At 48.8% G+C, this 23,848-nt stretch overlaps 1 protein-coding gene across 1 annotated transcript in view; it reads left to right on the top strand.

The window, feature by feature from the left end:
- The window catches only part of pou6f2 (POU class 6 homeobox 2), a gene marked incomplete at both ends in the record, with an annotated part of 67,872 nt that overhangs the window by 5,204 nt on the left and 38,820 nt on the right, over positions 1-23,848 (top strand). The window contains 2 exons of the mRNA XM_079754743.1: positions 8,412-8,509; positions 12,009-12,228. Of these exons, the coding sequence (XP_079610869.1) occupies positions 8,412-8,509; positions 12,009-12,228 (318 nt within the window). The remainder of the gene's footprint in view (positions 1-8,411; positions 8,510-12,008; positions 12,229-23,848) is intronic.

The raw sequence follows: 23,848 nt of genomic DNA, 5'->3' as shown, positions 1-23,848 counted from the left end.
CCTGTTTTGTTCTGAATTATTTGGATTAAATCAAGATTGTATCAAGAAGTTGTAAGACTCCGGCGGTAGGCATAGGGTGACGCTGTGAACCAGAACAGGGCGGTCATATGAACATCAATATCTACTTGTTTTCATTACGCCTCCATCACCTGGTCCTGTTTTAAGTTTGGGGACCGTCTCCCAGCACCCCCCCCCCCCCCCATAAGAAAGAGAGCGGCGGCAGCCCGCTGCAGTCTGGCGCGGCCTCACTGAGCAATATCAAGACAGCTTTCATGTCCGCCAGAGGAGAGAGCGACGGCGGGAAAGAGCAGGCGGCCACATCTGCCCTGCCACGCCCGCCACGCTCGCTACAGCGGCGGTAATTGAAGGCGCGGGAAGGGTCGTAGGTTTTTCTTCTTCTTTTTTTCCATCGGGAGTTGAAATTACAATCTTGTCTTTGACTTGTGTGGCTCAGGGCCCCCCTCCACGGGGCCCCCCTGCGTCTCCCAGCAGACTGTATTATTTATCAGCAGCGCTCTTTGAGCAATGACCAGGACTAATGCTTCACCTTCTGTCCTTCAGCCGCCGCACGCTTCCCTTTGAAACCCCAGACCCGGCCGGCGCTGGGGGGGGGAGGGGCAGCTGGGGTTGTGTGTGTGTGTGTGTTTGTGTGTGTGTGTGTGTGTGGGGGAGAGGGGGGGTCCGGAGAGTCATGTTATCTCGAAGTTATTATGTTTTTTTTCTACCTTGATATCTGGCGGTTGTGGAAAAAAACACTGTGATGCGTTCTGTCTCTGAAATGGAGTCGCCGGCTTCAAAGAAACGCTGTGTGCTTGTGTTTGAGTGTGTGTATGTTAGCCTCTATGAGTGCAGATGAGCTTCACAGAACACCTCGCAAAATTAAACTACAACGCGTTTAGTTTTAAAGCCTGCTACGTAGAACCTGCCACGGTTTATCCCGGAACATTTGCCACATTCGACATTTCCCGAATTAATATAAACGAACAGGACATTCAATGTCCTTATAACCTCTGATCAGGTTCCTAGGTTGGGCCACTGCAGCAGAACACCGTTCTCTGGGTTCTGGTTCTGAGGTGCAAACGATAAATCAAAAAGCGTATTGTAGCGGTGGTGGTTGCAGTGGAGTTGGACGTAGCGGTGCTGTAGAGGTGACGTGGGGTGGTCTGAAGGGTGCTGGCTAGGACAGGGGTGTAGGGGTGCATGCTGGTGTAAAGTGGGCCATGGGCAGCATTAAAGCCAGATCCCCCCGGGGGCTCAGCTTGATGTGTCAGCCGTGACATGTGGTCGTCTGACCCCCCTCGACCAACACACACACACACGCACGCACACACACACACACACACACACACACACACACACACACACACACACACACACACACACACACACTAACGCGCTCACACGTTACACTCATTGTTCGGATAGATGCGTCGCAGGCTGAGGGTCCTTCTCCATGGAAGACTTTTAATGTGAAAGGACTTTCTGTTGTTCTTTGTCACGAAGAGCCCTTTGGACTCCGCAATGTCAACCCCGCTGCTTTTATTTCACCCTTGGAATGAAATGCCACAATACAAGGTACAGTTTTCATCTGAAACAATTAAATCGGGTAGCGATGCTGTTCCCTTTGTTTGAAATCAAATCACATCAGCCTTGCATTGATGACACACTGGGGCGAAAATGGGGCGGAGGGGGTCATGGTCCTCCTTCAGGTCCTCCTACAGGACAGGGACGCAGGGCTGCGGGCCGAATCCTATTTACTGCTAACTATGATTTAAGTGATCTGAGGGGAGGAGTCCTCTAAAAGGCTTACTGATCTCTGGAGTCTAACAGGATGAGGAGTCCTCGGAACCATTCTCCTCCTCTCCCACAGTCAGGACATAATCAGGTTGACATTGGTCTGGGGAGGAGGAGGAGGAGGTCCGAGGAGGTGGGGGGGGGGGGGGGGGGTAGGAGGAGGAGTAGGAGGAGGAGGAGGAGGAGGAGGATGGCTCCCAAGATGAGCTTGTGATGCTTTTACTCTCTCTCTTGCTGTCTTCCTTATTTTTTCTTTGTTCTTTTCATTTCACCCTCTCACATAACTTTTTTCTCTCTCCTTGTCTCTTCATCATGCCTTCTCTCCTTCTTGACCTTTGAAGCAGACACTTCTCACCAAATCACCCTGCTCCTCTCCTCTCCCCTTGTGCTCCCCCCTATTCTTATCCTCTCTCTTCGCTCTCCTCTCTTCTCCATCTTTCTCTCTCTCTCTAATTCTTTCTCTATCTCTCCTCTTTTTTCTCTCCCTAAGTTCCATCCCCTCTTCACCTCCATGGCATATGCATATAAAAACACCCTCCACATGCCATGAAGAAAAAGAGAGAGAGAGAGAGAGAGAGAGAGAGAGAGAGAGAGGCAGATAGAGACAGATAGAGACAGAGAGAGAGACCGATAGAAAGATTGGGAACGAGAGACAGAGAGTGCAAGCCACAAAGCCCTGGTTCTCCCCCCTGGAGCACATCATTTACATACAGGTTATCCTCTGCAGTCTAGTGAACCTCTTTTCCTTCCCCCTTGTTGTCTGAGAACACTTCCTTGATGATCTCTCAGGAAGACCTGGGGGAACAGCTCTCTCTCTGCCCCCTCTCTTAGTGGCTCCAGAGCTCTCCCTCCCTCCCTCCCTCCCTCCCTGCCCTGTTGATTCTACTTACCGCCGGACTAATGAATGAGGAGGCTATTTCTCGCCTGTAAGGTCCATGGCCTCAAATCAGCGTTTAACGCCGGGGCCCCAGAGAGAGGTCCCCCCGCGCTGCGGCTCTTCATTAACTAAACGGCAGCTCTCAGGCTGCGGCATGGACTCTCCATGCCGCAGCCTGAGAGCTGCCGTTTAGTTAATGAAGAGCCGCAGCTAATCGCATTACAGCCAGTCTCTCCGGGGCGCCGGGCCCCCATGCCCCACTGGTGGTCCGTCTTCGGCGGCCTCACACACCACCAAGGGTGGGGGCTGGGGGTCGGGGGAACCCCGACACCCAGGCCCAGTCGGCCGGGGTCTGGGTGCTGTGTCTGTGCTGGTCCCAGGGGGCGACTGGGCTGAGGGCAGCCTGGGATATAGGCAACTTATATAAGGGATTTCTCCCTCTCTCTCGTCCTCTCTCTCTCTGGGCTACTCCGTCCCTCACTCTCCGTCTAAACTTTTTTCAACCTCTCTCCCCTCTCCATATTTCTTTATCTCTTTCTCGGCCTGTCTCTTGATATCTCCTTCCCTCGCCCTCTATCTCACTCTCCCTGTCCATGTCTCACACTATTTCTTGGTCTCTCATTCTCTCTCTCTTTCTCTCTTTTGTCCTCTCCCCCAGCCTACCTCTCTGTCTCCATCTCTCTCTCCTGCTCCGTCTCTCTCTCTCTCTCTCTCTCTCTCTCTCTCTCTCTATCTCTCTCTTTCCCTCTCCCCCTCTCACTCTCTCTTTCTCTCTCTCTCTCTCTCTCTATCTCTCCCTCTCTCCCTCTAACTCTCTCTCTCTCTCTCTCTCTCTCTCTCTCTCTCTCTCTCTCTCTCTCTCTCTCTCTCTCTCTCTCTCTCTCTATCATTGAATGGTGTGTGTGCAGCTGTTGTCCCAGCCCCTCTCCCAGCAGCATTAGTCAGATCAATGGCGGCCAATCTGGGACAATTGGTAGTGTATTGATGGGATTAAACCTTGTGTATGAGAGGGCTTGTCATTCATCCTGCCCCTCCATTATCCTACTCCCACCACCTCTGTGTGCAAATCATAGAAATATCAATGCAGTAACACTCTGCAAAATACAATACAATTCACACAACTGCAACACTCATTTAGCCAAATTGGTATGGATGGATGGAGGGAGAGGGGTGGATGGGAGGGAGGGATAAAGTGAGGAATGGATGGAAGGATTGGTAGATGAATGGAAACACTAGACATTCATCGTCAATTTTTCTTTTCCTAATGTTGTATTTTGTCTGAATAAAGCAAACACAGCCTCAGAGCCATGTCTGAGATCCTTCCATAAGTGGAGTACTACAGAGAAGGGAGTGACACCGGCTAAGAAGCAGACACTCTGCAGGCCCTTTCCTAACAGACATTATGACTCGTGTCGGTGCTAAGAGACCACAATGGTTATCGGGTCCCTCGTGCTCTCACACTCTCCATCTCTCTCATAGCGCTCTCTCTCTCTCTCTCTCGCTCTCCCCTTCTGCGTCCGATGACTTACATAATGCATTTCCACTAAAATAGCTTAAGTGTTAAAGCTTCTTTCATAGTGAGAAATTGATTCATAATGCGACGGGGCGAGCGAGGCGAGGGCTAACGTGAACACAAAGCCTCCAATAACTCGCCTTCCCCCTCCGCCTCTCCACCCTCTCTCTCCCTCCACCTCTCTCTCTCCATCTTGCTCTCTCCACCTCTCTCTCTCTTCATCGCCTTCTCTCCCCCCCCCCCCAGCGCAACAGAGCGGGGTGGCCTGCTGGTTCCCTGATGAAACAAGGCTAATTGTTTAGCTCGGTCCTTGGGGCGCTCTGCATTAAGACACGCTGAACGATGTCAGATAAATATGCCCCCCCGCCTCCTCTCCTCTCCGCTCCACACCTCCACACCTCAAAACAAAGTGCCTTTGACTTGTTCCATTGAAAGCGGCTCTACAGAGGCCACTTTGTCGATCGATGGCGGGGAATTTATTTTGCGGTGGATATCGGCGGATGTCTCCCGCGCCCCAGACACAGCCAGAATCACACACTGAGTTCTATTATGAGTTCTATTATGAGACCCCGTCTTAACCCCAGGTTTTTGTTGGGGGGGGGGGGGGGTGGGGGGGGGAATTCAATTTAAGTTAAAGTATAGACTGTTGCCGTGTTACTTAGTTATGGCTGTAGTATTAATGTAGTAGTGTTGTAATGTAACACAGAGTTACGGTGCTGTTGTTGGTAATATTGCTGTGGTGTATTGCTGTTGTATTTCTGTGTTGTTGTTTTTTGTCGTGTTTTTATAGTGTAGCTGTAGTGTTGTTGCCAATACTGCTGTAGTATTACTGTATTGTTTACCTTAGTGCAGAAGCAGTCTGAGGCCGTCTGATTCAGGCTAATGCTGCAGACAGCAGCTTGTAGACTCAGGTTACTGTGCTCTATTCAGAGCTTAACCAGGGGGTTGCCCTGCAGAAAGCCTTTCCTCAACCCTCACCGCGCTCCCAGATCCAGGTAAAGAACCGAGCGCTGGCTGCGTGTCACCTGATCTGTGACCTCATCCTTTCAGCCGCACTGGCACCGGCCTCGCGGTCCCACCCTGCTAGAAGCCAGGCCGACCCGGGTTTTTGTGTACGCTGCCCTGATCACGTTACGTCGTCTCCACACACTGCTAAAACAGGTTTAGTGGTATAGGGAAGTAAAGAGGTAGAAATGAAGTGAAAAGAGGGACTTGCAGAGATGGAGATGGACTCGTTGGATATTCCTCCCGTCGGCTGTTTAATATGACTTAAGTAAATTACTGGGATCCACAGGGGGAGACAGGGCCAGGGGTAGTTATTGATTATTGATTCTTGCACGGCCATAAAGTGGTTAACGCCATGGTTATTTGCACTCTTTCTAAGTTATTGCGAAGAGATGCATCAGGAAGGGAAGGCGGTGTGTCTAATTCTATGATATTTATGAGCATGGCAGCTGGTGCTCACTGATGTCCTTAGACTCTGGAATCCACAGCCTGATTATTGCTGTGGGACTTCATCTTGTTTAAAAGCATTATTAGGGAAATTATGTTCTCAATAAGGAACTGGTGCTGTAGAGGAATAATGTGTTTTTTGAATCTGTATTCAGAGACATGCTCACAATGATTCACAATCTACATTGACTTTTAATTTTAATTTATTAAAGAAAATACTGAAATACTATAAACTATAAAGTTAAATACAATTGTGATAAGTAAATAGATAAATGCTCTACAAAATAGTTCCATGTGAGCACTATTTTTATGATATATTATATTGAATTTGATCACATGTATGGATTTAAAGTCACAATTTGAAGCATTTCAACTAACTAATTAAAAATAACCTGGACACATCTGCAGTCAATACTGATATGGATTTCAATAATGTTATCAATCAAAACACAACCTAATCTACAAATAAATAATGCTAGCCCGCGACTCTCTCTTTGTTCAAAATAATCCTATGGGCACCTCAAACCGGTCCCAGTCAGGCCACACAGCCAGCCGAGCTACGCCAGTACGCCTCAAACAGTTACGCAGACAGATGGAGTGGAAAGAAGACTACTTAGCAATGTTATTATTTTTTTTTTTTTCTTCTAAATTGGAGGAGATCAATCTTACACATTGTGACTTTAATTATAGCATAGTATAGTATAAACATAGACGTGAGGAGGGATATGAGTAGCGCTAGTGAATGAAGATATATAAGGAAAGCATCTTTATGCATAATGCTAGATAGGAACAGTTTTTATATATGATATTAATAGCACTAGTGAATGATGATATATAAATATCCTAACATAAAACAAGATGAGAGATTGATGGTATGAGATGTGAATAGCACAGATAAATGACGATTTAGTATGTATATATCTTCATGTATAAATATGCAAACAGAGTGATGGTATGAGATATGAATAGCATTAGTAAATCATATATAATGTAAATATCTCCATGTCTCAGGACATGAACAGAGTGATGATATGAGATTTGAATAGCGCTATGGAATGAAGATATCTAATGTATATATCTCCATGTCTAAAGACATGAACAGAGTGATGATATGAGACATGAATAGCCCTAGTGAATGATGATGTATGCGATGTGATGGGGGGGTGGATGCGGTCAGTGTGCGGCGATGCACTGGGGTGGGTGGTTGGGGGGGTGGTGTAACAGGGAGGGACGGGGGTCTCCATAATGGGTGAAATAATGGATGAAAAGAGAGCGGCATGTCACAACATGTACTGCTTGCTGGGTGATGGGCGGGCGCATGAGGACCTCTGTGGAGACACGCGGAGGCCGACCTGCTCCCTAACCAGCCCCCCCCCGCCCCGACCCGGGGGGTGCTCAGCACAGCCATCAACCGCTCCTGGCCCGTTGGCTAGGTCAGGCCACTTACCAATTATTTGGGTTTTATGTAAAGAAGAGATGATTTTATCTGGCAGAGGGGGGGGGGGGGCTCTGTCTGAGGGCGATGTCCCTGCGTCCGGTTTTATGTTGTGTCGCGTTGTCGTGGGAAACCTGCGTATTGACGGCGGGGAGGAGGCGCTTAGAAGCGGGGGCTCCTGCCTTATTAAAGCACTGCACTCGGATTAAAGGTCACCCTGCTCCGTTTATTAAGGGTTGAGCTCACTGCTGGACCTTTGGTGTCGATACTTTATCCACTGATGGAGGTTTAAACATTCTGGGATGTCGTCTAATGCACTTAAGTCATTAACTCTCCCAGTCAGACTGGGTGAATAAGATCTAAATACTTTACGGTGTATGAACCGGTTTATACTGTGTTTATAATATATATACATTGTGTAAAAAAAATATATATATCATGTCTTTTACCCGTAACAAAACCATTATTTTTTGTAAATTTATGTTTCATATATTCAAATCTATAAACACACACCTGCTGCCCTTATGTTTGATCATAAGGGTAGCAGGGTATCCACTGTCTGCTGTTAACTGGCTGCCGAGGAGAGTCTGAAGACAGCTCAGTGCTCAGTTATCCAAAAGCTATCACACAGACAGCGGCCTGCTGCTGGCGCTAATCTCTGATTAACATGTGGTCGTCTGCTCTGCTCCGCGGCAATCGCTGACAGCGAAGAGTGTATGGAGGAGAGGGGAGGAGAGCAGGGAGGATGGATGAGAGGACGGGAAAGGAGAAGAGGAGGAGGAGGGAGAGAATACGAGGAGGGGGAGTGTAGGGAAGATGAGAGGAGGAGAGGAGAGCAAAGAGAGGATGAGAGAGGAGAAGAGCGGGCAGTGCAGTAAGGACTCGAGGGAGGGAGGGAGGGAGGGGGAGGCATTTAGCTGAGTGATACTCAGGGATGTAAATGTGTGTATAATATGGCCCCAGAGAGGCTGGTTGAGCTGCGTCTGTCAGCTCTAATGCTCCATCCTCCGCAGCCACTGATCCTCCGCTCCTGCTGGTAATTTATTCAGCGCTAGCGCCGCTATTGATAGAGCACTTAAACACACACACAGACGTTCCCTCCTCCAACTCCTCCTCCTCCTCCTCCTCCTCCTCCTCCCTGTATCAGTATCTGGCCTGTAGATTTACATCACGGCAGCCACCTGTTCTTCTGCATTAACTGTCTTCTAATAATTCTCTTTGTTTTTATCTTCTTCTTCTGCCTCTGTCTATCCCATACTTTTTTTTCTCTCTCTCTCTCTCTCTCTCTCTCTCTCTCTCTCTCTCTCTCTCCCTGTCTCTCCCTCTCCCTCTCTCTGCAGGGGTCCGGGAGGGTTCGGTCCACTCTGAGGCCAGTAGCAGCCCGTCAGAGCAGAGTCAGCCAGCCCACACCCATCCGGGATACCCCCTGGGTCCACAGGTGAGTCGGATCACTCCAGAACCAACCAGACCCCTACTATGAATTCTAGTCCCAATGAACCTCTGCACAGAGTGGTACTGTTTGTGTGTCTATGTGTGTGTTTGTGTGTGTTTCTCTCTCTCCTCTCTCTAACTCTTTTCTTTCTATCTTTATCTTTTTGTTGCTCATACTCTCTACCTCTATCTCTCTCCACTTCTCTGTCTGTCGCTTTGTATCCTCCCTCTATCGCTCTCCTCCTCTCTCTCGTTCTCTCTCCATCTTCTCTCTCCAGCTCTCTTCACCTCTCTCTGTCTGTTTCCACATTTGACTGATGCTGATGGATTGCGATTGAGACAAGCTCACATGCTATTTAGCAATACAGTCTTGTTTTGGATCGTTAGCTTAGCTTCATGGCACCACCGTGCGGTCGACGTCTTGTCTGATTAGGCTGCTGCTTCTAAATGGCTGAATGAAGCAGTTAGCCGCTCGATGACAAGTGATCTGATTGGCGCGCTGGCACAGGGATGTTAATGAATATCTATCTCAACGCTACTGCTCAGTGTCCCGGCAAACACATGTACACGCATAAACACAAACTTAATCAGTGCTCACTTAAATGCCATAGTTTAATGATTCATTCTCCAGCACTGTGTTGGGTCAAAGGTCAGAGAAACAGCAGCAGGGAGCTCCATACCCTCGGTCTAGTGCAGCAAACGCAGCCTAACTAACACCACTCTGTTCCCCAGTGTGTCGGATCTGTAGCCACCACGGAATCCACTTGGAAAACAAGGGAGGCAAGGCGACGGGAGCGGCCGTTTAGCTTCCCTGAGCCACAGCAGGAGTGTAGCTGGAACACTCTCATATATTAATGCTGTCAGCGCAGTGTCTGCCCAGCACAACACTTTTCAGAAACAAAGGCACTCGGCATGCCACGGCCAATTCCCCTGTTCCCGGATCAATATGTTGTGATAGATTCTCGCTGCGGAGCCGGATATTGTGGGAGCAGCCATTATCCCACGGTAGTTTACTCACCATGGATCCGGCCTCTCCTGCTAGGGCTCAGTGTCAGCGTGGAAACTGCCTGCTATCTGCCGCCATTAGTGCTCATTGCTCAGTGCCCCAGCTGCCAGGTAGACGGGTACCCTGATGGGCGAAGGGGCCGGCAAACACATCTTCACCACCATGGGCCCCGTGTGTTGGGGCCTGTGTATGTAGGAGCACCTGCAGACACGGGGCCCCCTACAGGAGACCACTTGGCTCCTAGTCAACTGTCAGGGTAGACGAGCAGCACTCTTGCTTCCCGCAGAGAGGAAGAGAGGGAGGGGTGGAGGGAGAGAGAGAGAGAGTTGGAGGGAGGGAGAGAGAGGGAAGGAGAGGGAGAGGGAGAAAGGTTGGGGGAGAGTGCGGCAAAGAGGAGAGCAAGAGAGGATGAGGGGATTAGGTAGCAAGATAAAGAAAGAAAGAGAGAGAAAGAAAAGAAGAATGAAAGGGAGCAGTAGACAGGGAACATCACTCTGCTAACTGCAGTGAAGTGATTCAGGAGATACTTTTACCCGGAGCAACCTACAGAGGATACAGGCACAGTCTAATGAGCATTAAGTTGTCCCGGCATCATTATTTTACTCACAGCTAAACCAGACAAGTAAACCAGACAACTCAGTGCCAGCCAGCTCCCCACAGCTGGGATAATGCTAAACACATCTACATCAGATGATTGTACCATCGTCTGTTAATGCTATTCCCTTCTGTGTACCCTTGCCTCCGCAGTCAGACTTGTTTGGCTCAACATCGCAGATCAAATGGTCTTCAAAAAGCATCTTTGATTATCGTCTGCCCTCAAACCCTAACTCTAAAAAGCCAGATTATACACACCACTCACTGACAAACCTTGGGATTTCTCTTTGAGGATTCGTCCAGCTCTCAAATTATTCATTCATTTTTTTCCAACCGCAAGTCGATGGCGAATGTCATGTAGGATTCTTTCAAATCCATCAGATGGTGTCATATTTCATAATGTGTCACGCCGTATCAAAGCAAACACAGAGAGAAAAAGAGAGAGGGAGGGGGATCCTGTTTGATTACTCTTGCTGTTTTATCTCCTTTCACAGCCTCTGCACCACGCCTTGCCCCTTTTAATTCACTTTCAAGTGTAGCAAGCAGCGGTTCAACAGGTGTATCAGTTATCCTAGCACACTAACGCTCTGCAGCAAGCAGTGTTGAAACAGGTGCAGCTTTCATCCTAGCACGCTAACGCTCTGTAGCAAGCAGTGTTGAAACAGGTGCAGCTTCTATCCTAGCATGCTAATGCTCTGTAGCAAACATCGGTTTATCAGGTGTAGCCGTTATCCTAGCATGCTAATGTTCTATAGAAATCAGCGGTTTATCAGGTGCAGCCGTTTTCCTTGCACGCAAACGCTAAAGCCCCCCCGTAGCATTGTATGCTACGGGGCTTTAGCCTTGTGTTATCTTAATATAACGTGTCCACGCGGGCCCTCGCATGCCGCAGCACACCATGCAACGCCTTGGCACCGCTGTCACCTAGCGGCAGAGACGCATGCACTGGCGCCTTCACATCAGTAGACCCCCCGCCCGCTCCACCCTCCCGACCCCTCTCCCCCGGCTCAACCCCATCATGGAGGTTATGCCGGGGCAGACGGAGCGTGTAAAACAGCCTGCCGTGCTGACAATGGGCGTTAAAGGCTGCTGGGCCTCAGCGACTGCCTGCCCTGTGATGACCGGGGCAAACACACAGAGCAGTGCAGCCAGGCTCACAGCCATGCACGTCTGGTGCTTCAGTGTAAGACCGAGACTCTTACAGACCTGCCGTTTGCCTTTACCTGGAAGATTGTGTTTAGCATTTGTTTTTGGAATTATTTCCATCTCATGGACGCGCAGGGACATGTCTGCTGCAGTTGAATGTGAGTTTTTCGGTGGTTGACGTATAAAGAGCCCTTGAGAGGATAAGAGGGAGAGAGGAAGTGTGAGGGAACGCCGAGTGGCTGACGTCTGAAATGTTGTCGCTCGGTGTGATCGCAGATTTTGGGCTGTGATGCGCACCTTACCGGCTGCTTTCACCCAGCTCTGTGAGAAGAGGAAAACACCCAGAACACAGTGTTGGTGGAGGGCTGCAAACACACTCCCTTAGATAACACCTAAAGACATGTTGTGGAACAGGTTGGAGAGATCCCCTGTTAACATGTCTCTAAGAGGATCACAGAAAGCTGGCTTCAACCTGTGTGAATGGATGAATAGATGGATGGATGTTGACATGAAGAGGCTGTTGTGATGTGTTCCAATCTCAAAAGAGTAAAGTGGTGGTACTAGATTATAGTGTTGGAGGTTCATTCATCCCCTGGCTTTCAAAACATGATGTTAAGACCTGCCAGCTGTACAATGTTCATCTGATTAATTTACCCATTTATTTCTGTGTGTGTGTGTGTGTGTGTGTGTGTGTGTGTGTGTGTGTGTGTGTGCGTGTGTGTGTGTGTGTGTGTGTCCATGTCTCTCTCCCTCTGTCCAGTCTCTGCTGGTGGCCCAGCAGCTTGCCAACGCAGTGGGAGGGGTGATGTCCGGGGGGGCTCCAGGGATGAACCAGCCCATCCTTATCCCCTTCTCGGCAGGGGGCCACCTGGGGGGCCAGCAGGGCCTTGTCCTGTCCCTGCCCACCGCCAACATCCAGAGCCTGGTAGCAGCGGCTGCAGCCGGGGGGATCATGACCCTGCCACTCCAGAACCTGCAAGGTACTAGAGGTGGTCTACTAGTGTACCTTACTAGAGGTGGTCTATTGGAGTACTTTACTAGAGGTGGTCTACTAGTGTACCTTACTAGAGGTGGTCTATTGGAGTACTTTACTAGAGGTGGTCTATTGGAGTACTTTACTAGAGGTGGTCTATTGGAGTACTTTACTAGAGGTGGTCTATTAGTGTACCTTACTAGAGGTGGTCTATTGGAGTACCTTACTAGAGGTGGTCTATTGGAGTACCTTACTAGAGGTGGTCTATTGGAGTACTTTACTAGAGGTGGTCTATTGGAGTACTTTACTAGAGGTGGTCTATTAGTGTACCTTACTAGAGGTGGTCTATTGGAGTACCTTACTAGAGGTGGTCTATTGGAGTACTTTACTAGAGGTGGTCTATTAGTGTACCTTACTAGAGGTGGTCTATAGCAATGTACTTTACCTGAGGTGGTCTATCAGTGTACTTTACTAGAGGTGGTCTATAGCAGTGTACTTTAGAGGTGATCTATAGCAGTGTACTTTAGAGGTGGTCTATAGCAGTGTACTTTAGAGGTGGTCTATAGCAGTGTACTTTAGAGGTGGTCTATAGCAGTGTACTTTAGAGGTGGTCTATAGCAGTGTACTTTAGAGGTGGTCTATAGCAGTGTACTTTAGAGGTGGTCTATAGCAGTGTACATTACTAGAGGTGGTCTATTAGTGTGCTTTACTAGAGGTGGTCTATAGAAGTGCACTTTACCTGTGGTGGTCAATTAGTGTACTTTACTAGAGGTGGTCTATTAGTGTACTTTACAGAGGTGATCTATAGCAGTGTACTTCACAGAGGTCTTACAACCCCCGTAGGAACACACTCTTTTTCCAATTAATTTATATTATTCTGTATAATTGTGTCGTATTATAGTGGTCTAGAAAGTAAGAAGAAAGTAAGATTATACTCCTGTCATTTAGCATCAGTAGTGTTGTATTATTGGTCTATAAAGTAATACTACACTATCATAATTGAGTATAAGTATTCATATGTGGTGGCCTATTGGTCTCTGAAGTGGAAGAGGCTGAAGTTTACTTTTATTTTGTGCTTAACTTTATGCAACAACCAACATATATAATGTTAAACAAATACATATATTTTACGTCATATTTTCTAATTTTGTAGAAAATCTTCAAATTGATTTGGTCCACTATTTACTTTATGAATTTTGTGGAAAAATCAACCTGCAAACCAATTCCTTTCTATAATTTGTTATGAGATTCAGTATGGATTCTCTACGGTTAGCGCACTAGTAGGATGCGCCACTACCTACCATTTCAACCTTTCAAAGAGAATGTTATCGTAATGTTATCATATTGTGATCATGTTTTACGGTACGGGGGTAATTCCCTTTATTGCTTGTTGCGCAGCCTTCCCAGAATACATTTATTTTTTCTATTCCCTGACAAATGTCACAAGTGCTGATTTAATCTCAGAGCTGCTCCTCCGTGCCTCGACATGTCAGTGTTCGCCGCGTCCGCTGTACAAAGTGTTACACGGCGTGTGTGTGTGTTCTGCTCGCCTGCCGTAAAAGGCTTTATAAACAGAGCAGGTAAGGATTCCTTAGGGGGGCTGTGGCCCCAAAAAGCTGCAGAAGAGAAGACATATTAATTACAGGTCAGCGTTTCTCCGCGCACCGCCACACCACTTTACGCTCTCTCCTCTCCTCTGGAGCGCGCTCTCCGCTCCTCTCCTCCATCTCTCCCCCTTCGTCCCTGCGTAAACACGGCTGTACTCATCCCTACCTTTTAAACTTTAATACCCGAGTGTTCTCCTTTGATCACAGTTGTAAATGGTTTTCATTTTAATGTTTAAAACATTGTCTCTGTGATGCCATTAGCCTGTGGGGTGGGCTCGGGGAAGCAACGGTCATGAATGTTGGATGAGGAGCGCAGGCTAATGTAAGGAGATGCCCGGCTACATGTAAAGCAGTGTGTTTTGGGGGGCTGGAGATTACAATAATGCCAGAGCAGCACAAAGTGCAAGAGGAGGCTCCTTCCCGGCCTGTGAGGAAATGGATGGACGGACAGAGTGGGCTTGGAGTCCTAATGGACACAAACATGCATAAATAACATCAGCCGAGGCCACGGACAGAGCTTTTAATAGACAGGGAGCTCGGAGCAGAGGCCCCTGGCCGTACCGGCACTGAGGAGCAGGAGGAGGAGGATGTGGGGGTAATGGGCCCAGCGGGGTCGACCGTCTCACACTCTAGCCCTCTTATCCCTCCCCCCTGACCTCAATGAAACAACTGATCAATCTATGTGTTGTCAACAGGACTGAACGCTAAACCTTAAAGACACATCGTGGTCCAGAGAACTCACACAAACACGACCACCTTCCATATCTCGGTGCTTCAGGTCCTCGCCCAACCCCGGTCTGGATGTTGATGCTAGGTCTTTGCCCTACCAAGTCCAGATCTTATTGGAAGGTCTATACCCAACCTGGGCCCAGATGTGGGTACTAGTTCTATACCCAACCAGGGGCCAGATGTTGGTGCTAGAGCTATACCCAACCTTGGCCCAGATGTGGGTACTAGTTCTATACCCAACCAGGGGCCAGATGTTGGTGCTAGAGCTATACCCAACCAGGGGCCAGATGTTGGTGCTACGTCTATCCCCAACCAGGGGCCAGATGTTGGTGCTAGAGCTATACCCAACCAGGGGCCAGATGTTGGTGCTAGGTCTAACCCTCATGGTAGCATGAGGCGCTATGGCAGGTCTTTTTTTAGCACGGGGCTGACAGACCTCCTGCGTCTCTGCTTGTCCTCTCCCCTCTGATGGGCTCCTGGTGACGGGGATCCTGGTGAGGGGACCTCCCTGGACAGGAAGTGACACGAGTCATGGCTGAAGCTAAATGTCTTGACTGGGTCCAGTGCCCCCTGGCCACACGGCTGTCGGACGCCCTCGCTGTCTCGACGCATCACCAAGGCCTGCTGGCACAGCACTTCTGTCAGGCTGCCACTTTTCCACCCCCTCCCCAACACACTCCTCCCCCCCCCCTCCCATCCCACCAACATCCCTTCCTGGTTGGCCAAATTGAGCATACCAGTTCAACCTGATCGGACCCTTTCATCAGTCCATCTCACCCACGCCAAACTCCTCCTGCCCAGTCCCCTTCACCCCCTTCTTCCCACCTTTGTCTTCACCATCCCCTCTATGCCCCAACACTGTGCACCCCCCCCCCCCCCACCGTACATTCCCACCCTTCCACCTCCTATCCCCTCCATCCACACCTCAAAGCCCGCCTCCCCTCCTTCAGCCTCAGCATGCTGGTTCCATGTCGCTGTGTGTCAGGACATGGCCTTCCAGCGTGTTGCTATCACGCTCCCGCTGCGCTCTCATTAGCCTCACAGCAGACAGAGCAGAGGAGTCCAAGCGACGGCCGTGTTGGGACCTAATGAAGCGTCTAATGACCCACTAATCACTGTTTGTCTGGCGGAGGCAGAGGGGGATAGTATACTGAGATGCTGGTGCTCAGTGGTGCCTGAATGAAAAAACATACTGGAAAGAGTGAATTCAAAACAGTTCCAGTTGCAGTAGCTTCACAGCGATGACAAATGCCTGCGCAAAAACCAATGTTTTTACACCATCGTTTCCATGTAAAAAGGATATATCATGGATAACACAATTGTATGTTTTGATCAGTAACCTAAACTTACAGACATACATGTTTTTGTGAGCCCTTCCATGGAGGATGGATTCTCCGTGCATTGCTGGCATCCAAACAGCCCTCATGTAATGCATGAGCAAGTGACCATGGTCTGATGTCCAGGGTCTAGACTCTATATGTTCTGTGCTGTGAGGGCTCATTATATGGGAGCAGGAAGAAACAGAGGATGGACTGGAGGAAATGTGGCGATGAAGCATCTTAGCCCATTGATTTCTATTTCTAATCCTTAATCACAGTGTGTAGCGGTGGTGCTGGCGCGGAAGGTGCGAGGGCCTCCTCCCCTTGTCCCCAGCTCCGTGATGAATAACTATGAGTGGGAGCGGGGCTGCGGACTCTCGGCAGTTTGTTAGGCAGCGAGCAGCGGCCGGCTAGCGGCAGAAGGCATCTTCTCGCCGTTGCCGCCGCCGCTGTAAACACTGCGGAGCCTTCTCCCTTTTGTCAGGATGATTTATGCCCTCCAACATGCAGCGGAAAAACAAACTCCCAATGAAACTAAGCAAGAAGGAAGTTATCTTCCCTGACAGAGAAACACAACAGTAGGACTTCACAGAGGAAACAGAAACTAGGTTGGGTCACGACACGGGGTCTGTGCGTGTACGACAGCTCCCAGGAATTAAGGAATGCACGCGAAAGTGTTTTCCCTGTTCGCGTTTTCCCTGTTCGCGTTTGAAGTAGATACAAATCCTGCACCTGTTATCTCGCTATTCTTTTCTGATTTAGATGGATATGAGACATGATGTGGAACAAGTTTCTTTATTGGAGGACTAATAGGGTTTACATTTCACTTGATTTGCTAACAAGAATAGCATAATTACCCCGCTTGTACACGTCTGCGGTATCAAAGCAGCGTGCGCCTAATGCTCAGCGCTCGAAGCCACGGCTGTTTGTTCCTACTGTCTCTAAGGTAATAATGCCAGGAGCCGGCTTTACCCTTTTATATTAATAAGCACATCCCATAATATACCCTCTCCCCAGGAGGATAACCAACACGCCTCCCGACATCAGAGAGCAGTGTGAGGCGGAGGTGAGGGGAGTGTGTCTCCCGTCCACAGGAGGCTGACACACGCCCGCTCCATCAGAGACCCTGATGAAGCTGCGCGGTCCCCCTCACCTTCCGTAATGAGATCGGCTGTCACCGCAAAACCAAAGAGCCGCCTGCACTCTGCTCGCTCACGCATGCAGGCTGCCGGGGCCGGGGGGGGGGAGAGGCGGGGGCTGAAGCGCGCTACAAATTAGGGAAATGATTCCGCTCATTACCACGGAGATGGCTGCCTTCCTCTGGGTAGGAGAGCCGCCGCCTCCTCGTCGCTTGTTAGCCTGGCGTCCGCTCCTCTCTGCTCCGCAATGGCTGAGCTTGATGGAAAAAATGCTGCTACGTCTATATTTACACTAGCCAACGGAGGTGGCGGAGTAGTCCCAGGTGGCTGACATGACCTCACCACCTGCTGGTCCTGCAACCGAGACGCTTTGGTTCTGCATCCAAGACGCTCCACTCCTGAAACTGAGACGCTCCGGTCCTGCACCTGAGGCATTCAGGTCCTGCGCCTGTGACACTCCGGTACTGCACCCATGATGCTCCAGTCCTTCCAACTAGCCTGGCAGAGAGGGGAAGTCTCCTGTGTCATCCCAGCTGTAATGTCAACGCAGCCACCTGATGGGCTTGAATTGACTCAGAAACCTTCTACAACATGACCCAAAGTAATGCAAAAGAAACTGGGACCCATGTTCTGAACCCATGTTCTAAAACAGTGTTCTAAACCAGTGATCTGAAACTGTGCTCTGAATCCATGTTCTGAACCTGTGTTCTAAAACCGTGTTCTAAACCAGTGATCCGAAACTGTGCTCTGAATCCATGTTCTGAACCTGTGTTCTAAAACCGTGTTCTAAACCAGTGATCTGAACCTGTGTTCTAAACCCGTGATCTGAATCCGTGTTCCGAACTCGTGTTCTAAACCAGTGATCTGAACCCGTTCTCCCAACACAGGGCTCTGGGTGCTGCCGTGTGTGTGATTACTCCAGTGTATTTAGCTTGTTTAAGTTATAGTGCCATGGATCTGGTGCATGATTAGAGGGTTACCACACACTGATAAAAAAGCTTAGTGCTAGAGCCTCTGGTCCTCTGTCCTCCCCACCCCTACTTTCCACCTTCCCGGTTTTTTTTTACTTTTTTGCTTCCACTTGGTACTTTAATGATTCAACTTGGCCGTCGTTCGGAGGAAGGAATATTCGAGGAGAGCGAGGCAGAGAGAGTTGCATTAAATAAATAAGAGTGATAAAATGTGAAGCTCATACATTTCAAAGCTAATGCGACGAGCGCTGCAGCGGCAGCAGCTGCAGCCGGTCCTGCAGCCGTAATTTGATTGATCTGTTGTGACAGCAGACAAATAATTGAGAGTGAGAGGTGGTGGAGGAGACACAATGGACAGGAGGAGGAGGAGGAGGAGGAGGAGGAGGGTGCACCAGCTCTCCTCCTCCTAATGCTCTCAGAATCTCTCCTCCTTTTCTTTATTCTCCTCCTCCTCCTCCTTCTCCTCTGTCATCCTCCATTTCCCCCTCCCAAATATTGCTGCTGGCTTTCTTACTACCTGTCTTTCTACCTGGTTTACTGTCTTGCTTACTGTCTGCTTTACAATTATTCACCAATCATGAGGTGCTGAGAAGCATTCACAAGGTGAGAGGCGACATCTCCCTCCTCATTTACAAAACACAACATAACATAACATGCTGGAGAGAATCCGCCAGTGTGAATATGTACCAGCCAAGATCCTCCCGAGAGACTGCCAATTTAGAGCGCGCTGTGTATTTGTAGTATGTGTGTGTGTGTGTGTGTGTGTGTGTGTGTGTGTGTGTGTGTGTGTTGCTGGGGCTAGGAGGCAGCCCCCCGCCCCCTCCACTTCTGCTGCTAGTCCCCGAGCCTGTTAATGATTTGTTCTCATTTTCTATTCACACATCCCATAATTGTATCCACTTTAAAAAAAACAAATGAGGTCAACTTCATTTGTTTTCATACATGCTGCCTTATAAAGGTTAATATTGTGTAGTATAATATTGTAGCAATAATAGTATAAAAAAATATGCTGTCTTTAGAGGGTGTACTCTAAAAAGTAGAAGCATAGTATATTTTCAGTGTGTTTTAAGTGCTACTTTTTTTAAAAGCAGTTTTGTATTTCAACTTCATCATGTGTCATGTGTTTGCATGCTTCATCCATCCATCATCTATCCTTCCTTCCATCATTCATCCATCCATCTTTCATCCATCAATCTATCCATCTTTCATCTATCTATCATCCATCCATCCATTATCCATCCATCTATCATCCATCCATCCATCCTCCATCCATCCATTATCCATCCATTTAGCATCAACCCATCCATCCTCCATCCATCCATTATCCATCCATCTAGCATCCAGCCATCTATCCTCCAGCCGTCGTCCATCATCCATCCATCAATATAAATCCTATCTTTGTGTTATTGACGTATTTTTACACAATTCAAAAACCCCACATTTCAACTATTCAAACTTTCTTCCTCTCCGTTGTACATAATTGATTCTCTGGCGAGCTAACTGTTTTTCTGCTGAGGTTTCAGCGCTTTTATTCGAGTTTCCAGTGCACGCGTCCACCTCGTGGTCCAAAGAGTTGCTTTATACAATTACCCATTGGTTCCTCTAAAATATCTGCTCCCCTCGCGTCTCCCCCCTCGCGACTCCCCTCGCCGTCTCCGGGTTACTCAGACGGCGGCGACAGTCTGTAGCCGAGCATTTGAAATGAAAATTGATTTGTGATTTACATGGTCAGCGAGGGGAAAATGAACTTATGAAACGTTGTAAGTGAAGTATTAGACAAGCTCCTGGGTGGGAGCAGCCGAACGGAGATGGTAATCCGCCGGAACAGGGGTTCCCGCTTGGCAGAGCCGGGTGACATTTTACATTTATCTGTGTTCTGCTTCAGCTGTAATGCTAATGGTAATTTTATGGGAGTGAGCTGAAATCAAAATGGTGTTATCAGCGATTGCCTTTAAATGCGGAGTCGTGAGTTGAGAAGACCGGGCTGCCTCTTCTATTACGTGTGAAACGTGGACCGTGTGCTTCCTTCAGGATGACCGCCTGCCTGTATCCCAGCCAAGGCCATGTTTTGAAAAGTTGTTTTGGAGATTTGAAAACGTACCATCAAACTACATAAAGCCTTGTTGATTTTAGGATGTAGTCGTTAGACAACGTACCATCAAACTACATTAAGCCTTCTTGGTTGTAGGATGTAGCTGTTAGACAATGTACCATCAAACTACATGAAGCCTTGTTGGTTGTGGGATCTAGATGTTAGACACGATCAAACTACATTAAGCCTTGTTGGTTGTAGGATCTAGTTTTTAGACAACGATCAAACTACATAAAGACTGGTTGGTTGTGGGATGTAGTTGTTAGACAACGTACCATTCAATTACATAAGACTTGTTGAGGTGCGGAAAAGGAACCTTGTTGTAGGTTGGGTGGTAGCTAATGGTTTTACACAGAGGTCAATCTAATAGTATTGCACTGTATGTTTTGGTACACAGTAGTACTGTAAATACTGTCTATAGGAATTTTGCTAGTTTTGCTTTAAGACAGAAGACCATGGACCATGTTGAGTTATTTGTTCCAATCTGATTATATTTAATCAAGGGACTATTTTGGAAGGGAAAAAATGTATGTATTTACTGTACATTCATTTCAAGTGTAAAGGGTATTAAAACATTTGAAACACAATACGATAAGATACGATTGTTTTCTATGTGACCCAGCAGAGAACTGAGCAGCACAGAGACTGAGTAACTAAAGGTGATAACTGTATGAACAACGTTAGGAGTAAGAAGTAATTACAGCAGCTCTGATTGATTCTGATGCCATGTGACTGCTCTCCTTATCCCATTCCACCAGTAATATCTTTCGGCATTTCCTCTGATACATCATACATGAAAAGATGCTCTACGATCACTTATCTTAATTTGACGATTTGTCCTCGTGGCGATACATATCCACCTATCAATGCCAGCCAGCTTCTTTCCAATACCGAGCCATCGTCAAGTTAATAATAAAGGAAAATCAATGGAGTTTCACCCCCTACTCAATACTACTTACACTGCATCAACATTTTCTAATTGTGATCGATATCCAGAGCAGCGAAAGACTTCCTAATCCCACTAGGACCGGCCATAACAGATATGGATTTACATAGAGAGTGAGGGAGGGAGGGAGGGAGGGAGGGAGGGAGGGAGGGAGGAAGGGAGACTCATACACAGAGAGACGGATTGAGCGAAAGGGTAGAGAGTGTTAGGAAAAAGAAAAGGAAGAGTTAGAGAGAAGAAGGAGGAGAAGAAGAAAAGTAGGGAGAAAGAGAAGGTGGGAGGAAGAGCAAGAGAAGGAGGGAGGAAGAGAGAGAGAAGGTTGGTGGAAGAGAGAGAGAAGGTTGGAGGAAGAGAGAGAGAAGGGGGGAGGAAGAGAGAGAGAAGGTTGGAGGAAGAGAGAGAGAAGGGGGGAGGAAGAGAGAGAGAAGGTTGGAGGAAGAGAGAGAGAAGGAGGGCGGAAGAGAGAGAGAAGGGGGGAGGAAGGAGGGAGCGGGGGAGGAAGGAGGGAGTGGGAGAGGAGCTGATTAGGGGGGAGGAGAACAGAAGAATAGAGAGCAAGGGAGGATAATAAAGGGAGAGAAAACAAGGGAGTAAAAGGATGGAGAGAGGGGGGAGAGAGGAAGAAGAGAGTGAAGGACTAGGTGTCCAGGCGGCGTAGCCCGGCTGTGTGTCGGGTGCTCGTGGGACGTCCAGAGGTCATTATTAAACACACCCCCCGGGGTCCCGGGGGTGTGAAACCCAAGGCGCTGTGGTGGCGGTCGTCAGCAGATGGCGTGGAACCGGAGCCGCAAGGCTCTGGCAACACCGGTCCTGCTAAGAGCTGAGAGCTGAAAGCTAAAAGCTAAAAGCTATCTGCGGTTACTAATTGCTGACCAGGGCCTTATTACCTTAATTAATGATCTGGGGGTTTAGAGTGTGTGTCTGTGTGTGTGTGTGTGTATGTGTGTGGGCCGTAAGATCAGTAACAATAGCCCCTAAAAAGGTCCCCCAGGAAGCTTGAAGAGTGTGTGGTCCCAGAGGCCTCCTCGTCTGGGCTCCAGACAGGTCGTAGAGCGTCTGGTATGGAGAGACATGTCGCTATACTGACCCCCCGTAAGACAACACCAGTGGTGGAGAGACATTGGGTCTGGCTTGGCTACTCTCTCCCTCTCTTTTCTATTTCTCTCTTTTTGCATCATGCCGGATCTCCATTCCACTTTCATACATTTTGACTTGACTTTCTTTCTACTTTCTTTATTTAAATTTCTCCTGCATTCTAAGTTTCTCTCTTCATAAGACTCTCTCTCTCTCCCCCCCCCCCCCCCCCCCTCTCTCTCTCTCTCTCTCTCTCTCTCTCTCTCTCACTCTCTGTCTCTCTCTCTCTCTCTTTTTCTCTGGTTATTCATGAATCCAGTGCAGACTCCCCCTCCTCTCTTCCTCCCTCTCCCCCTGGACGCCCTGACTGTGAAATTAGCCCTCAGTGCTCCCATTTAGCACCAAACACACTCTGCTTAAAACACACATCAGCCCGTGGCAAAACATGAACCAGTCCAACATTACCTAGTACCTCTCCTCTCCTCTCCTCTCCTCTCCTCTCTTACTCTTCTCCTCTCCTCCCCTCCACTCTCCTATCCACTCCTCCTCTCTCCTCTCTCCTCTCCTCCCCTCCCTCACTCCCCTCCTCTCCTCCCCTCCACTCTCCTATCCACTCCACCTCTCTCCTCTCTCCTCTCCTCCCCTCCACTCTCCTATCCACTCCTCCTCTCTCCTCTCTCCTCTCCTCCCCTCCCTCACTCCCCTCCTCTCCTCCCCTCCACTCTCCTATCCACTCCACCTCTCTCCTCTCCTCCCTCACTCTTCTCCTCCCCTCCTCTCCACTCTCCTATCCACTCCTCCTCTCTCCTCTCTCCTCTCTCCTCTCCTCCCCCACTCCCCTCCTCTCCTCCCCTCTTTTCTGCTTTCCTCTCTTCCCCTCTCCTCTTTCCCTCTCTTCTCCTCTACCCCACCCCTCCCTCCCCCACCCCTCTATCCCTCTCTCCTCTCCCTCTCCCCCCTCGCCTCTCCACTCCATCTGGCTCCCTGTCTGCGTGTGGAGGAGGGTGCAGGTTCCCCTTGCATATGTTTCTGTTGATGATGTATCGTGGCGGCGCTGGAATTTCATTTACCGCCTTGCCCTTTGTTGAACCTGTTGCTAGTCACTGAGCACGATAAGCGCATAAGTAGCACCCCGCTCCATTCATCATATGTCCTCCTGGCCGGGCCAATATCTCACACCAGAGAAACTACTGCACCGGCACAAATACCCTTACCAGGCCCGGCCGGCATCCCATGAAGTAGTAATACACCGTACTCTGTAGCTACCAACAAATACACCTTTTCCTATGTAGACGGATCAAAGTACAAGGCTTTAGTGCTGCTGTGCTCCCCAGTGTTTATGCAGCGATCACACGCTTGTGTACTGTGTACTACATAATGACATTCATATTGTATTTGCACTGCTAGTATTTCGAAATGTGTTTCTCCTTCGTGGCCATGTCCGTGTGCTTTGGTGTATGTATGTTCTGTGGTGTGTGTGTGTGTGTGTGTGCGCTTGCTGTGGTGTGTGTGTGTGTGTGCCGTGTGTTTGTCTATGTGTGCTTACTGTAGTGTGTGTATGTTTGTGTGTATGTGGGTGTGCGCTTGCTGTGGTGTGTGTTCGTGTGTGTACATGCGTGTGCTTGTGTGTGTGCGGTTGGTATTAAACAGCATTAATAATCACAAGAGGAGCGCTTGTCGCGGGGCCCGGGCGCTCCCAGGCAGACGGAGCCGCTCGGCTGGGTGCGCTGCGCTGTGTGAAAGTGCTTAC

The sequence above is a fragment of the Pollachius pollachius genome, assembly GCF_949987615.1.
Source record: "Pollachius pollachius genome assembly, chromosome: 17".
NCBI lineage: Eukaryota > Metazoa > Chordata > Actinopteri > Gadiformes > Gadidae > Pollachius > Pollachius pollachius.
Note: the sequence above shows the minus strand (reverse complement) of the source record. Positions and strands in the feature narration are given on the sequence as shown.